Raw genomic sequence first — 15,297 nt, 5'->3', positions numbered from 1 at the left:
GGTCCGTCTGTCCAAAACGCGAAACACTGGGAATACTTTCCCGGATGTTTCCCCCCTTCACTGGTAGCACCTAGTACTGCGTTAGGTCATCCCTAGCACAACGTATTGCCGCGTCTTGCTTTGTGCTACATTTGATTGCTCTGTTATTTATTGTGTTCCCCCTCCGTTACTTCTTTCCAGTAGACTTCGAGACCGCTGTCGATGTCCGTGTGTTCGACTACATCGAAGATGACCCCTCCTTCTTGCCAAAGCAACCAGGCAACCCCCCCTTGATCACCAGATATCACCTATTCTTCTCTCTATTGCGTGCATTAGAGTAGTGTAGCATGTTACTGCTTTCGGTTAATCCTATTCTGTTGCATAGCCTGTCATTGTTGCTACAGTTGTTGATACCTTACCTGCAATCCTAAATGCCTAGTATAGGATGCTAGTTTATCATCAGTGGTCCTACATTCTTGTCCGTCTGCCATGCTATACTATCGGGCCATGATCACTCGGGAGGTGATCACGGGTATATACTACATACTTTATACATGATACAGGTGGTGACTAAAGTCGGGTCGGCTCGTGGAGCACCCGCGAGTGATTCATGGATTGGGGGCTGAAAGGACCTTTGTCCCAATGGCCCTCTGTATGGATCTTTGTGGCGAAGCGACAGGGCAGGTTGAGACCACCTAGGAGAGAGGTGGGCCTGGCCCTGGTCGGCATTCGCGGTTATTTCAAGATAACACGTTTAATGAGATCTTGGTATTTGATCCGAGTCTGGCCACTGGCCTATACGCATTAACCATCTACGCGGGGACGGTTATGGGCACTCGACGTCGTGGTATCAGCCGAAGCCTTCGTGACGTCAGCGACTGAGCGGCGCGCGCCGGGTTGGACCGCGTAACGCAACTTCCTTTGTAATGGAGGTTGCTAGGTCTGCTCTCTGGCCGCCCTCGCAACGTGCAGGTGTGCAATGGGCGATGGGCCCAGACCCCTGCGCCATAGAATTTAGACCGACGTGCTGACCTCTCTGTTGTGCCTAGGTAGGGCTATGACGTGTTGATCTTCCGAGGCCGGGCATGAGCCAGGAAAGTGTGTCCGGCCAAATGGGATCGAGCGTGTTGAGTTATGTGGTGCACCCCTGCAGGGAAGTTAATCTATTCGAATAGCAGTGATCTTCGGTAACAGGACGACTTGGAGTTGTACCTTGACCTTATGACAACTAGAACCGGATACTTAATAAAAACACACCCTTCCAAGTGCCAGATACAACTGATGATCGCTTTCTCACAGGGCGACGAGGGGAGGATCATCGGTTAGGATTATGCTACACGATGCTACTTGGTGAACTTACCATCTACTCTCTTCTCCTGTTGCAAGATGGAGGTTACCAGAAGCATAGTCTTCAATAGGACTAGCTATCCCCCTCTTATTCCGGCATTCTGCAGTTCAGTCCACATATGATACCCTTATTCCATTTGATACCAATGCATACATATGTAGTGTAGCTCCTTGCTTGCGAGTACTTTGGATGAGTACTCACGGTTGCCTTGCTCCCTCTTTTCCCCCCTTCTATACCTGATTGCAGCGACCAGACGTTGGAGCCCAGGAGCCAGACGCCATCGTCGACGATGACTACTACTACTCGGGAGGTGCCTACTACTACGTGCAGCCCGCTGGCGACGACCAGGAGTAGTTTAGGAGGATCCCAGGCAGGAGGCCTACGCCTCTTTCGATCTGTATCCCAGTTTGTGCTAACCTTCTTAAGGCAAACTTGTTTAACTTATGTCTGTACTCAGATATTGTTGCTTTCGCTGACTCGTCTATGATCGAGCTCTTGTATTCGAGCCCTCGAGGCCCATGGCTTGTAATATGATGCTTGTATGACTTATTTTATTTGTAGAGTTGTGTTGTGATATCTTCCCGTGAGTCCCTGATCTTGATCCTACACGTTTGCGTGTATGATTAGTGTACGATTGAATCGGGGGCGTCACAATCTCATGTGAGGTATTATAGTTTGTAATGAGTTATTATTTATGGCAGAGTGAATGCCAAGTTAGCAATTAATTGAATTGTAGGAATGGGAATGAACTTCGTGAATATTAATTTTTTTTTCTTTTTCTCACACTTGATGGTTAGAACAATAAGTTCACTCTCACATTGCTTTGTCATGGAGTTATCATCATGTAATAGTAATGATTCCTATGTACATGAGAGCTGACAATAGGTATATGTCACTCTACCTTCTACTATTACAGGTGATCCAGTCACTTCCATGTTATGAATTTATTTGCAAGTTTTGTGGCAGTGGAGGCAAGAGTGAAGTCACCCCAAAGCACTGCACCGGGGCTCTGTATTTCACAAGATCGCGCACGCATTGGCGGGGGATGAGCCGGGTATTCGATTCATTTTTGTCAGTTAATGCAGAACAAACCCAAATAGTTGGACTGGACCTGCTGAAATACTAAATCAAGATTTTCATCTCACATACAGACATCCAAATGCATGGTTCGATTACCATGGCAGAATGACACAACATGGTTCACTGCCAGAAACATGCCCAAGTTCATGTTAGAGACGATGAAGGTGGACGGTGGCGATAGTGAAGTCTATGGGGTTTAAGTTGAGTCAACAAGTTGATAACCTCGCATCTTAATTTAATTTTGCATTAATAATTATTATTGTGAGCTCTCAATAAAGAAATGCATCGCCTGGTATATTAAGACATGATTGGTGTTGAATCACACGAACATGTATGTGCGGTTGTAGCACACATGGAGTTACAAGCTGGTGCACGTAGGGGCTCGAGAAATTGGCATGGTGATTGTGATGACCAAGATCACTGCCTTGAGACTGATCATATTTGATGAAATAGGCGGGCAAGTGGTCAACATGGATGATAATGATGAAGAGGAGAAGTGACAACACAGATGACTCGATGTGGGTGTGTGAGTATTGTTTTCTCTGGTTGCAACGCACGGGCATTTGTGCTAGTATATAATAATCGACCATAATAATTTATGTCTCGTATTTTTTTGCAGGAATTTATGTCTCATATTACGAGGCTATTTGGTTCTAGGCCTAGGAGTGCCACACTTTGCCATACAAATGTTGCCAAACTTGTCTAAGGTTAGTTCTTCAAAATGAGAGCCACAAGTTGGCAATCCTAAGAAAATCTTGCCACAATTTTTGTGTGTATGTAATGTGGGGCCATAGTGTGGCTTGCCTAAGATGTGGCTTGAACCAAACACATACCTAAGTTGGTCAAACTTGCCTAACCTTAGGTGTGGCAAGATGTGGCAAACTTAGGGGCTGTTTGGTTCCTAGCCACACATGGCCACACTTTGCCACACCTAACCTTAGGCAAGTTTGACCAAGTTAGATAGGTGTTTGGTTCTAGCCACACTTGAGGCAAAGAATTTTTTATGAGCAATGAACCCCACATGTCATAGACACAAAAAGTGTGGCAAGATTCCCTTAGACAAGTCAAAGTGTGGCTAACTATTTGAGCAACTCAAGTAAGACAAGTGTGGCAAGTGTGGTAAAAATCATGTGACAAAATATGACAAAGATAGTCACAATCCAAACAGCCCCTTAGTCTCAAACCAAACAGCCCCTAGTTCTTCAAAATGAGAGTTACAAGTTGGCAAGCCTAAGGGAATCTTGCCACACTTTTTGTGTGTATGTAATGTGGGACCATAGTGTGGCTTGCCTAAGATGTGACTTGAACCAAACACACAACTAAGTTGGTCAAACTTGCCTAACCTTAGGTGTGGCAAGCTTTGGCAACTTTAGTCTCAAACCAAACAGCCCCTACATGTTTGTTTCTTCTGCTACTTGTTTCTTTAGGGGTCTTCTGCTACTTCTTATATGTCCTGGTAATACCGGTTAGTTGTATTAGCCTTGTTTTTATCAAGTATTGTATGAGATTCCCATGTATTACTAACTGATATATGGTTTTCTTCATGTAAATTTTAATATGTTCGTTAGGGCATATATTTATGAAAAGTCCTACTATCATTCATATTGTACAAAACGGACGGATGCAACATCGTGCGCCATTAATGATCTATATTGCCAGGCCCACGCTGTTTACACAAAAAAATCTGAACGGGGCGATGCGATGAAAATTCGTACTTTTATCCTACTCCACAACTTTTTGATTTGGCAAATCCACCCGTGTCGTCTCGAACAGTTTAGCCTTGTGTTAAAAAGGTACCGGAAAGAAAAAGAAAAAAACGCATTGTAGTTATCTCCGCCCCGGACCGTACCCGACCCCGACTCGTTCCCCCTCGCCGCACGCACAGGACCATAAGCCAAGCCAGCAAGGTCGCCTCGCGCACAGACGCCGGCGGCCACCAAGTCAGCGCGGGACCGGGAGACGATCGAGGCGCTCGCGCGCGTCATGGCCACGCTTGACGGGGCGGTGCTCGGCCTCGGCACGGCGGCGCTCGCGGCCGCGTCCCTGGCCAAGTACCTTGTCGCATCCGGGGCGCTCTGCCTCATCGCCGAGGCGCCGGCCCTCGCGATCCCCGACCTCCGCTACTCCCTCCTCGCGGGGCTCGGCGACGGCGAGTCGCGCCTCACCGTCGTGCGGGGCCTCGTCCGCTCCCCGCCCGGGGGCACGTTCCTCATCCCCCCTGGCTCCCGCGAGCACTGCATCGTCACCAGGCACACCCAGACGGTGAGTTCCCGGATTCCCCTCTCATGTCGGCTCCCTAAGAGCAGCAAGGGTTACGTGTTAGGGCGGGCTTTTTATGCGGCTGCTTGGGCAAGGATGCCAATTTTAATCTTTTGTAAACCCTCGAGACAATGTTTTGAGGCACCGATTGAGCAGAAGATATAGGCAGCTTAGGTTTATGTGGTACTTAAATTCTCATCGCTGACCAAGATATATGTTGACTGTTTTTAGGTTTCGATTAAGCACAAGATATAGGCAGGTTTGGACATTGGGATGCCTGTGAATTTTTTGTTTCGTTTTAACCCTAGTTTTAAGTGCTACCGTGCTTCTTTTTTTTCCCGGAGAATTTTGATACTTGCAATTATCTATGGATACTTTTCCTTGTAATTTATTTCTAGGAGTAGCATGGCAAATTTATCAACTTCTGTGGTTCCCTTATCAAGAGGATAGTTTGGAGAAGTAGAGAATTAGCACTTGCAGTTTAGCTTCTGTTGCATCAGGAGTTAAATGATTAACTCCATACCTCTATCTAATTAGCGTTGCAACACCCAGCGGTGGTAACAAGGTCTTTGAGCTGCAAAGCGGCTGTAACCCTATTATGCTTCACCTAAGAACTGCAACGGTATGACCGAGGTGGATTATGGTGGAGGGGGCACCGCACATGGCTAAACAATGACAACTTGTGTGTCTATGGGGTGCCCCCTCCCCCGTATATAAAGGAGTGGAGGAGGGGGAGGGGCCGGCCCTCTATGGCGCGCCCAAGGGAGGGAGTCCTACTCCCATCGGGAGTAGGATTCCCCCCTTCCCTAGTTGGATTAGGAGAGGAAGGAAGGGGGAGAGAGAGGGAAGGAAAGGGGGGGCCCGGCCCCCAACCCAATTCAGATTGGGCTTGGGGGGGTGCCCCCTCCTAGGCTCCCTTCTCCTCTCTCCCACTATGGCCCAATAAGGCCCATATACTTCCCGGGGGTTCCGGTAACCTCCTGGTACTCCGGTATATGTCCGAACTCACCCGAAACCATTCTGATGTCCAAACATAGTCATTCAATATATCGATCTTTATGTCTGACCATTTCGAGACTCCTCGTCATGTCCGTGATCATATCCAGGACCCCGAACAACCTTCGGTACATCAAAACACATAAACTCATAATACCGATCGTCACCGAACGTTAAGCGTGCGGACCCTACGGGTTCGAGAACTATGTAGACATGACCGAGACTCATCTCCGGTCAATAACCAATAGCATAACCTGGATGCTCATATTGGTTCCTACATATTCTATGAAGATCTTTATCGGTCAAACCGCATAACAACATACATTGTTCCCTTTGTCATCGGTATGTTACTTGCTCGAGATTCGATCGTCGGTATCATCATACCTAGTTCAATCTCATTACCGGCAAGTCTCTTTACTCGTTCCGTAATGCATCATCCCGCAACTAACTCATTAGTCACATTGCTTGCAAGGCTTATAGTGATGTGCATTACCGAGAGGGCCCAGAGATACCTCTCTGATAATCGGAGTGACAAATCCTAATCTCGATCTATGCCAACTCAACAAATACCATCGGAGACACCTGTAGAGCATCTTTATAATCACCCAATTATGTTGTGACATTTGATAGCACACTAAGTGTTCCTGTGGTATTCGGGAGTTACATAATCTCATAGTCATAGGAACATGTAAAAGTCATGAAGAAAGCAATAGCAATAAACTAAACGATCATAGTGCTAAGCTAACGGATGGGTCTTGTACATCACATCATTCTCTAATGATGTGATCCCGTTCATCAAATAACAACACATGTCTATGGCTAGGAAACTTAACCATCTTTGATTAACGAGCTAGTCAAGTAGAGGCATACTAGGGACACTTTGTTTGTCTATGTATTCACACATGTACTAAGTTTTCGGTTAATACAATTCTAGCACAAATAATAAACATTTATCATGATATAAGGAAATATAAATAACAACTTTATTATTGCCTCTAGGACATATTTCCTTCAGTCTCCCACTTGCACTAGAGTCAGTAATCTAGTTCACATCGTCATGTGATTTCACACCAATAGTTCACATCTTTATGTGATTAGTTCACATCTTTATGTGATTAGTTCACATCTTCATGTGACTAATACCCAAAGGGTTTACTAGAGTCAATAATCTAGTTCACATCGCTATGTGATTAACACCCAAAGAGTGATCATGTTTTTCTTATGAGAGAAGTTTAGTCTATGGGTCTGCAACATTCAGATCCGTATGTATTTCGCAAATTTCTATGTCTACAATACTCTGCACGGAGCTACTCTAGCTAATTGCTCCCACTTTCAATATGTATCTAGATCGAGACTTAGAGTCATCTAGATCGGTGTAAAAATCTTGCATCGACGTAACTCTTTACGACGAACTCTTTTATCACCTCCATAACCGAGAAATATTTCCTTAGTACTCTAAGGATAATTTTGACCGTTGTCTAGTGATCTACTACTAGATCACTATTGTATTCTCTTGCCAAAATCATGCTAAGGTATACAATAGGATTGGTACACAGCATAGCATACTTTATAGAACCTATGACTGAGGCATAGGGAATGACTTTTCATTCTCTTTCTATTTTCTGTCGTGGTCAGGTTTTTTTTTGAGTCTTTACTCAACTTCACACCTTGCAACACAGGCAAGAACTCCTTCTTTGACTGTTCCATTTTGAACTACTTCAAAATCTTGTCAAGGTATGAACTCGTTGAAAAATCTTATCAAGTGTCTTGATATATCTCTATAGATCTTGATGCTCAATGTGTAAGTAGCTTCACCGAGGTCTTTCTTTGAAAAACTCCTTTCAAACACTCCTTTATGCGTTCCAGAAAATTCTACATCATTTCCGATCAACAACATGTCACTCACATATAATTATCAGAAAGGCTGTAGTGCTCCCACTCACTTTCTTGCAAATACATGCTTTACCGCAAGTCTGTATAAAACTATATTCTCTGATCACACTATCAAAGCGCATATTCCAACTCCGAGAGGCTTGCACCAGTCCATAAGTGGATCGCTAGAGCTTGCACGCTTTATTAGTACCTTTAGGATTGACAAAACCTTCTGGTTGCATCATATACAACTCTTCTTTAATAAATGCATTAAGGAATGTAGTTTTGATATTCATTTGCCAGATTTCAGAAAATGCGGCAACTGCTAACATGATTCGGACAGACTTTTAAGCATCGATACGAGTGAGAAAATCTCATCGTAGTCAACACCTTCACTTGTCGAAAACCTTTTGCGACAATTCGAGTTTTGTAGATAGTAACACTACCATCAGCGTCCGTCTTCCTCTTGAAGATCAATTTATTCTGAATGACTCATCGATCAACGGGCAAGTCAATCAAAGTCCATACTTTGTTCTCATACATGGATCCCATCTCAGATTTCATGGCCTTAAACCATTTCACGGAATCTAGGCTCATCATAGCTTTCTCATAGTTCGTAGGTTTCTCATGGTCTAGTAACATGACTTCCAGAACAGGATTACCGTACCACTGTGGTGCGGAACGTACTCTGGTTGACCTACGAGGTTCGGTAGTAACTTGATCTGAAGTTTCATGATCATCATCATTAACTTCCTCACTAATTGGTGTAGGCATCACTGTAACTGATTTCTGTGATGAACTACTTTCCAATTCGGGAGAAGGTACAATTACTTCATCAAGTTCTACTTTCCTTTCACTCACTTCTTTCGAGAGAAAACTCCTTCTTTAGAAAGGATCCACTCTTAGCAACAAAGATCTTGCCTTCGAATCTGTGATAGAAGATGTAACCAAGAGTTTCTTTTGGGTATCATATGAAGACGCACTTCTTGGAATGGGGTTTGAGCTTATCAGGTTGAAACTTTTTCACATAAGCATCACAACCCCAAACTTTAAGAAACGACAGCTTATGTTTCTTGCTAAACCGCAGTTCATATGATGTCGTCTCAACGGATTTAGATGATGCCCTATTTAATGTGAATGCAGCTGTCTCTAATGCATAACCCCAAAATGATAGTGGTAATTCGGTAAGAGACATCATAAATTGCACCATATCTAATAAAGTACGGTTATGACGTTCTGACACACCATTACATTATGGTGTTTCAGGTGGCGTGAGTTGCGAAACTATTCTGCATTGCTTCAAATGAAGACCAAACTCGTAACTCAAATATTTGTTTCCGTGATCATATCCTAGAAACTTTATTTTCTTGTTACGATGATTTCCACTTCACTCTGAAATTCTTTAAACTTTTTAAATATTTCAGACTTATATTTCATCAAGTAGATATACTTATATCTGCTCAAATCATCTGTGAATGTCAGAAAATAACGATACCCGCCGCGAGCCTCAACACTCATTGGACCGCACACTTCATACTTAATTGAGATCGATGCTATGTGTCAACATGGTGTTGTGCTGACCTGAGTTTTCTATGGATGTTGAGGCTTCATAGTCTTCTGGTAGCTCTTTGTATTTTGTTATCCATTTGGCTAGGTAAGTAATATTGTCCATGCGTATGCAGACTATGAATCAATAGAAGCTAGCCTTGTGAGTGAACATGGACAATAAGCAAAGTGAACATGTTTACGCAGACTCTGGTGTATCATGTCTTTACGACTTACATGTTCCCAATTTATCATGGAGCATGCTATTAACATAACTGAATTTTCCATTGCATATATGCTTATATCCAGTTTACAGTTTATTGCTTTCAATTGTTTATCAAATGTTTGTGCCATCTATATTTTCTCTAATCCTTCTATCATTCATTTGTGAGAATAGACTAGCTCGACAATGTGTGAGTTCCTTCCAAAAACAAAACCAGAGTTGTCAGATCTCCCATTAGTTTTTTTGTTATTAATTTTTGCTAATAATTCAATTTGAAGAGCATGATGATTTGCATGCATTTTTCTCTTTAGTTGTTGCAAGGTATCAGTGAGGTTCCACATCAAATGCATTTTCCCCTTGAGTTGTTGCAAGAGAACGACTATTTTGCTAATATTTCAATTTGAAGAGCATGGCTATACATCTGTTTGAGCGTCGACAGAGGGAGTCTTGGTGAGTTTTCACATCAAAGTTGCAGACGCATCACATAATGTGCTATTGTTGTTTCCCATCCATATTTCATAACATGATATGTTTATTTCTTTATTATATACTCCCTCAGGAGTATCTGTGTTGCAATTCTGCAAATATACTAAAATGATATGATGTCTATATATCAGAACCTTGCAAGTCAGAAAAAGATGCAATTATGGCGCTATAATTCTCACATTTGTTTGTCAGTTGTTTATTTCCTTATTTTGCTCGTACTTTGCTACTCAAAGGTTTGGTGAGCATGCCGACTGCAAGGATTTTTTTTGTGTGGGGGGCGGGGGGGGGGGGGGGGGGGGTTGCAAGGTATTAGTGATGCTCCACTTCCATGGCTTGTTCTCCAAAAGACAGAAGGAGCCCTCAGCCAAAAGCCATGTGATGATTTTTCATTAATGCACCATATATATAACAATCTACCATAACAATTTATGTCTCATATTGCATGTTTGTTTCTTATGCTACTTGTTATTTGTCCTGATAATACCGGTTAGTTATATTAGCCTTTAGCGAATATTATATGAGAAGATTCCCATGTATTACTGACTGATATATGGTTTTGTTCATGTAAATTTAATATGTTCCGTGAGGCCATATATTTATTAAAAATTCCGTTATTTATATTGTACAAACGGGTGGACGCAGCATCGCGCGCCAGGCCGATCCTCCGAGAGACTGAGCCGGCATGTCATCTTGAGATTTACGAAGGTTTGGTGAGCATGCCGACTGCAAGGATTTTTTTTTGGGGGGGGGGGGGGGGGGGGGGGGGGTTGCAAGGTATTGGTGATGCTCCACTTCCATGGCTTGTTCTCCAAAAGATAGAAGGAGCCCTCAGCCAAAAGCCATGTGATGATTTTTCATTAATGCACCATATATATAACAATCTACCATAACAATTTATGTCTCATATTGCATGTTTGTTTCTTATGCTACTTGTTATTTGTCCTGATAATACCGGTTAGTTATATTAGCCTTTAGCGAATATTATATGAGAAGATTCCCATGTATTACTGACTGATATATGGTTTTGTTCATGTAAATTTAATATGTTCCGTGAGGCCATATATTTATTAAAAATTCCGTTATTTATATTGTACAAACGGGTGGACGCAGGATCGCGCGTCAGGCCGACCCTCCGAGAGACTGAGCCGGCATGTCATCTTGAGATTCGGAAATCCTGAAATAAATCCAGGAATAATGCGAGCATCAGGATTTGAACCCTGGTAGGTTGGTAATATCACTGTCCACCTAACTAACTCAACCACAAGTTGATTCACAGATAGATCATTTTTTAATGAGGGTGATGCAAATTCGTACTTTATCCTACTCCACAACCTTTTGATCGGGGGTTCTCAAAAAAAAAAACCTTTTGATTTGGGAGGAGGCAAATCCACCCGAGTCGTCTCGAAGAGTTTATACCAGGCCTTGTGTTAAGAAAAACACCGGAGAGAAAAGAAAAAAAAAGTACTGTAGCTATCTCCGGCCCGGACCGTACCCAACCCCGACTCGTCCCCCCTCGCCGCACGCACAGACGCCGGCGGCCACCATGTCAGCGCGGGACCGGGAGACGATCGAGGCGCTCGCTCGCGTCGCGGCCGCGCTGGACGGGGCGGTGCTCGGCCTCGGCACGGCGGCGCTCGCGGCCGCGTCCCTGGCCAAGTACCTCGCCGCATCCGGGGCGCTCCGCCTCATCGCCGAGGCGCCGGCCCTCGCGATCCCCGACCTCCGCTACTCCCTCCTCGCGGGGCTCGGCGACGGCGAGTCGCGCCTCGCCGTCGTGCGGGGCCTCGTCCGCTCCCCGCCCGGGGGCACGTTCCTCATCCCCCCTGGCTCCCGCGAGCACTGCGTCGTCACCAGGCACACCCAGACGGTGAGTTTCCGGATTCCCCTCTCGTGTCGACTCCCTAAGAGCAAGGGTTACGTGTTAGGGCGGGCTTTTTATGCGGCTGCTTGGGCAAGGATGTCGATTTTAATCTTATGTAAACCCTCGAGTCAATGTTTTGAGGCTCCGATTAAGCAGAAGATAGACAGCTTAGGTTTATGTGGTACTTAAATTCTCATCGGTGACCAAGATATATGTGACTGTTTTAAGGTTTCGATTGAGCACAAGATATAGGCAGTTTGGACATTGGGATGCCTGTGAATTTTTTGTTTCGTTTTAACCCTGTGGATACTTTCCTTGTAATTTCTAGGAGTAGGATGGAAAATTTATCAACTCTTGTGGTTCCCTTCTCAAGAGGATAGTTTGGAGAAGTAGAGAATTAGCACTTGCAGTTTGAGCTTCTGTTTCATCAGGAGTTAAATGATTAACTTCATACCTCTATCTAATTAGCGTTGCAACACCCAGTGGTGCTAACAGGATCTTCAAGCTGCAAAGCGGCTGTAACCTTGTTATGCTTTCGTGGGTTTTTGCCTCTAGGAGGGCACCATTGTAAAAGCTCAGGAAATGTGGCATGGGATGTGGTGTGATGCAACCAATATGGAGGTTTGAAGTTAGCAAGTGACTACAGGGCGTCATGATATCATTCTCATTGGATGATAGGAAATTGTTCTAAAGTATGAAATGAACTTAGGAAACTGCATCCTGGGTCAGTGAACTTGATAGACTTTTGAGCTTTGCTTAAATGCAGCTCCATCCAATAAGATTGTGCACTGACTGCTGAATTTCTTATGGGTCTTTGTATAAACAGTGTCTTGGAATGAAGTGTTGACTCCTGCCAGTGGCTGATTTAGATGCAAGTTCTAGAATATCCCAATGCCTTTGACTATTGTGTGACGTTTCTCCTCGATACATTTTAGTTGTTATTCACACAAGGGTCTGGATCTTGAAGTTTTCTAGTTTCCATGTATTTTCTTTTATTTGTTATCATGATATATCCCTATGAGTGAAAAGTAAAATAGCACTTGTGTGCCCCAAACTTTTCTTATGGTTTTGCATTGCTCTTTAAACGCACCGTCGTGTATCCACTATGCTCTCCTTGTAGAGATGTCTAACTGGTGTAATGTGATCTTCTATATACTTTTGTAGTGCTTGTTCGGCGAATGGAGAGGCATCTTTGGATGGACTTTTGACCTACATGCTCTCTTTTTTAAATCATTGAAAGAGCAAATTATAACATCATCTCGATGGGTATGCTATCTACACTTGATAGTTGATACACTTGCTGTTTCCGTAATCATTTTTACCTCCAATTTTACTGTACTTTTCCTTTTGAAAGGTTTCGTTTGGTCTTGTCGATCCTGCTTCCGAGAAATCAGGGGAAATGGTACATGTGAAGTTTGATGGGGCTGTTCATCAGTCATTACCTCTTACAACTGTGTATCACAAACTTATCCCAGTTGAGCAAAATTCTTACACATTGTTTCAGACTATTGTTGGCAATGGCTATCCGGTAAGCTATTGTGCTTGTGTGCTGAAACAGATGTTTTCCTAGGCAGTAATCACCTTGTGGATTTCTTTTTATAGCTATTTGCTTATTTATATGACAGATTGCGTTATTGGATGAGGAAAAGATTCTTCCTATCGGAAAGGAGATTACAGCAATAGGCTTATGTCGATTAAAGAATCGAAGTGTTGAGATCAGCTCGTGCCCAGAGCTCCCGTATTTCTTGTAAGGATGCTATTTAGCCATAGGTTTCATATTCTTATTGGTGCCAGCCATCATAATTCTAGAACATCCGCAGTTTATTATGCATGCTAAGGTCTTATTTTGTTCCGTGGTTTTCTGTAACACTTTGCCTTGATTCAGGTCTGATCTGACCAAGGGTGAGATGGAAGCCGAGATGTCCTCACGTGCTAGATTCTTCTTCTGGGTTACTGTTGCTCTTGGAACCGTGTCAGTTGGCTTACTAGGCCATGCCATTTACAGGTACCATTTGTAACTTATGGAACAGGGTGGTGAACAAAATATTTGGGTGAATATTTCTTACTGTGAACTATCAAATGTGGCGTTTTCACCATTGGTAAAGGCTTTATTTACCGAACCTTGATTATTATGGGGATAATTACAACTAGATACTTCACATTAGCCTGATATGGTTCTTTTGGAGCTGTTCCATTTTCTTTTTTGTAGTCATGTTTTTGCGGATAATTTGATTTTTGTAATGATGCAGGTTATGGGAGAGAGTTAAACGGCACAGAGAGGCAAGAGAAGCTCAAGAAAGATTTCACGAGGCTGACAATGAAGATGATGCTGGAGAAAATGGCAGCGACGACGAGCCTGGTGAAATGGGTGACGGGCAGCTATGTGTCATATGCTTAAGGAAAAGAAGGCGGGCAGCTTTTGTTCCTTGTGGTCATCTTGTCTGCTGTTGCAACTGCGCGAAAAGGGTGGAACTCATGGATGAACCATTGTGCCCTGTGTGTAGGCAAGACATCCAATACATGCTCAGGGTTTACGACTCTTAAGGTAATTGAATAACTTTATTCTTCTGGAGCGTTGACTCACGAACTCACTATATTTTTTCTGACCTGTGGCATGTTACTTGGATTATAGCAATTGGAAATATCTAGCTATGTCTTCTGGTTTTCTGTCTGTAAATTTTCTATCAACCCAACAACTGGATTTTGGTCAGACAACTCCTGATTGGTCTTTATCTAGATGGTTGGAGAGCCTGTAGACATGTGCTCTTTCTTTCTGAATTTGTTTCCTTTGACATCCAATACATGCTTTAGGGTTTATGACTCTTGAGGTAATCGAAAGCCTTTATTCTTAGTGCCCACTATACTTTCCTGGTTGTAGCTGTGGCGTGTTATTTCAATTATAACACGACTGAAAATCTTTACTGATGTCTTTTCTGGTTTTCGACATCTAAAGTACTGAATCTTTGTGAGGTGACTGTTGATCTGGTCTTTATCTAGAATTGGTGGAGAGCCTGTAGACATGTGCTGATTTTCAAAATTGAATTTGTTTCCATTGACTGGCAGAAACTGTTTGCAGACCGTCGACATCAGAATAGCTAGTGGCGTAGGCGCTAACATATACTGTCACTCATTTGAAATGTACCTAACTAAATCAAGGTATCACTGAAATTCTGGAAAAGAGATTTGACCTTGTTTAATCTTATCGCAGGCTCCTTGCTGATGTGGCCCAAGCACCGGCAAAGTTGCGACTCCAACGGCCCATCCTCCTGTCCTGGGTGCTCTCCGTTTTTTGTTCCTAGCTTAGGTTACTGCTACCCTGAAAGTATGTGAATATATGACTGCGCTATCTAACCCTCAGAAACTAGGTTACCAGTACTTGCTAGTTTAGCCTGTGAATATGGATTATGTATGATCTTAGATGACCCCGTGAACTTGCCAAGTTTTTTGTTGGTGTTGCATGGATACGCCTAGGGATGTAAGTGGACGCGTGCGCGAAGTTTACTTTCATGGTTTTTGTATTAGCTTGATTTTTAAAAGCAACATTGGTCAGTTTATTTTCGCCTTCTTGGGTTGTTTGTATTCACTCTTATTTCCATTCAGTCTCCAGGCCAGGTGCTGTTATTAGGCAAAAACATTTCTTCCTGGGCG

At 43.4% G+C, this 15,297-nt stretch overlaps 1 protein-coding gene across 2 annotated transcripts; it reads left to right on the top strand.

Moving 5' to 3' along the window:
• Positions 1-4,308: 4,308 nt before the first annotated feature.
• Positions 4,309-15,203, top strand: LOC125552817 (E3 ubiquitin-protein ligase SPL2). Of its 2 annotated transcripts, XM_048716506.1 has the most exons (8): positions 4,309-4,328; positions 11,318-11,655; positions 12,814-12,915; positions 13,004-13,177; positions 13,275-13,396; positions 13,535-13,654; positions 13,899-14,194; positions 14,858-15,203. In XM_048716506.1, exons 2-7 carry the CDS (start codon positions 11,332-11,334, stop codon positions 14,191-14,193), a joined length of 1,137 nt encoding a protein of 378 aa, XP_048572463.1. In that variant the 5' UTR covers positions 4,309-4,328; positions 11,318-11,331; the 3' UTR covers position 14,194; positions 14,858-15,203. The 2 variants fall into 2 exon arrangements, with proteins under 2 accessions (XP_048572463.1, XP_048572462.1); XM_048716505.1 differs by lacking the exon at positions 4,309-4,328 and having other exon boundaries at positions 11,221-11,655.
• The last annotated feature ends 94 nt before the right edge of the window (positions 15,204-15,297 follow it).

The sequence above is a fragment of the Triticum urartu genome, chromosome 4 (assembly GCF_003073215.2).
Source record: "Triticum urartu cultivar G1812 chromosome 4, Tu2.1, whole genome shotgun sequence".
Lineage (NCBI taxonomy): Eukaryota > Viridiplantae > Streptophyta > Magnoliopsida > Poales > Poaceae > Triticum > Triticum urartu.
Note: the sequence above shows the minus strand (reverse complement) of the source record. Positions and strands in the feature narration are given on the sequence as shown.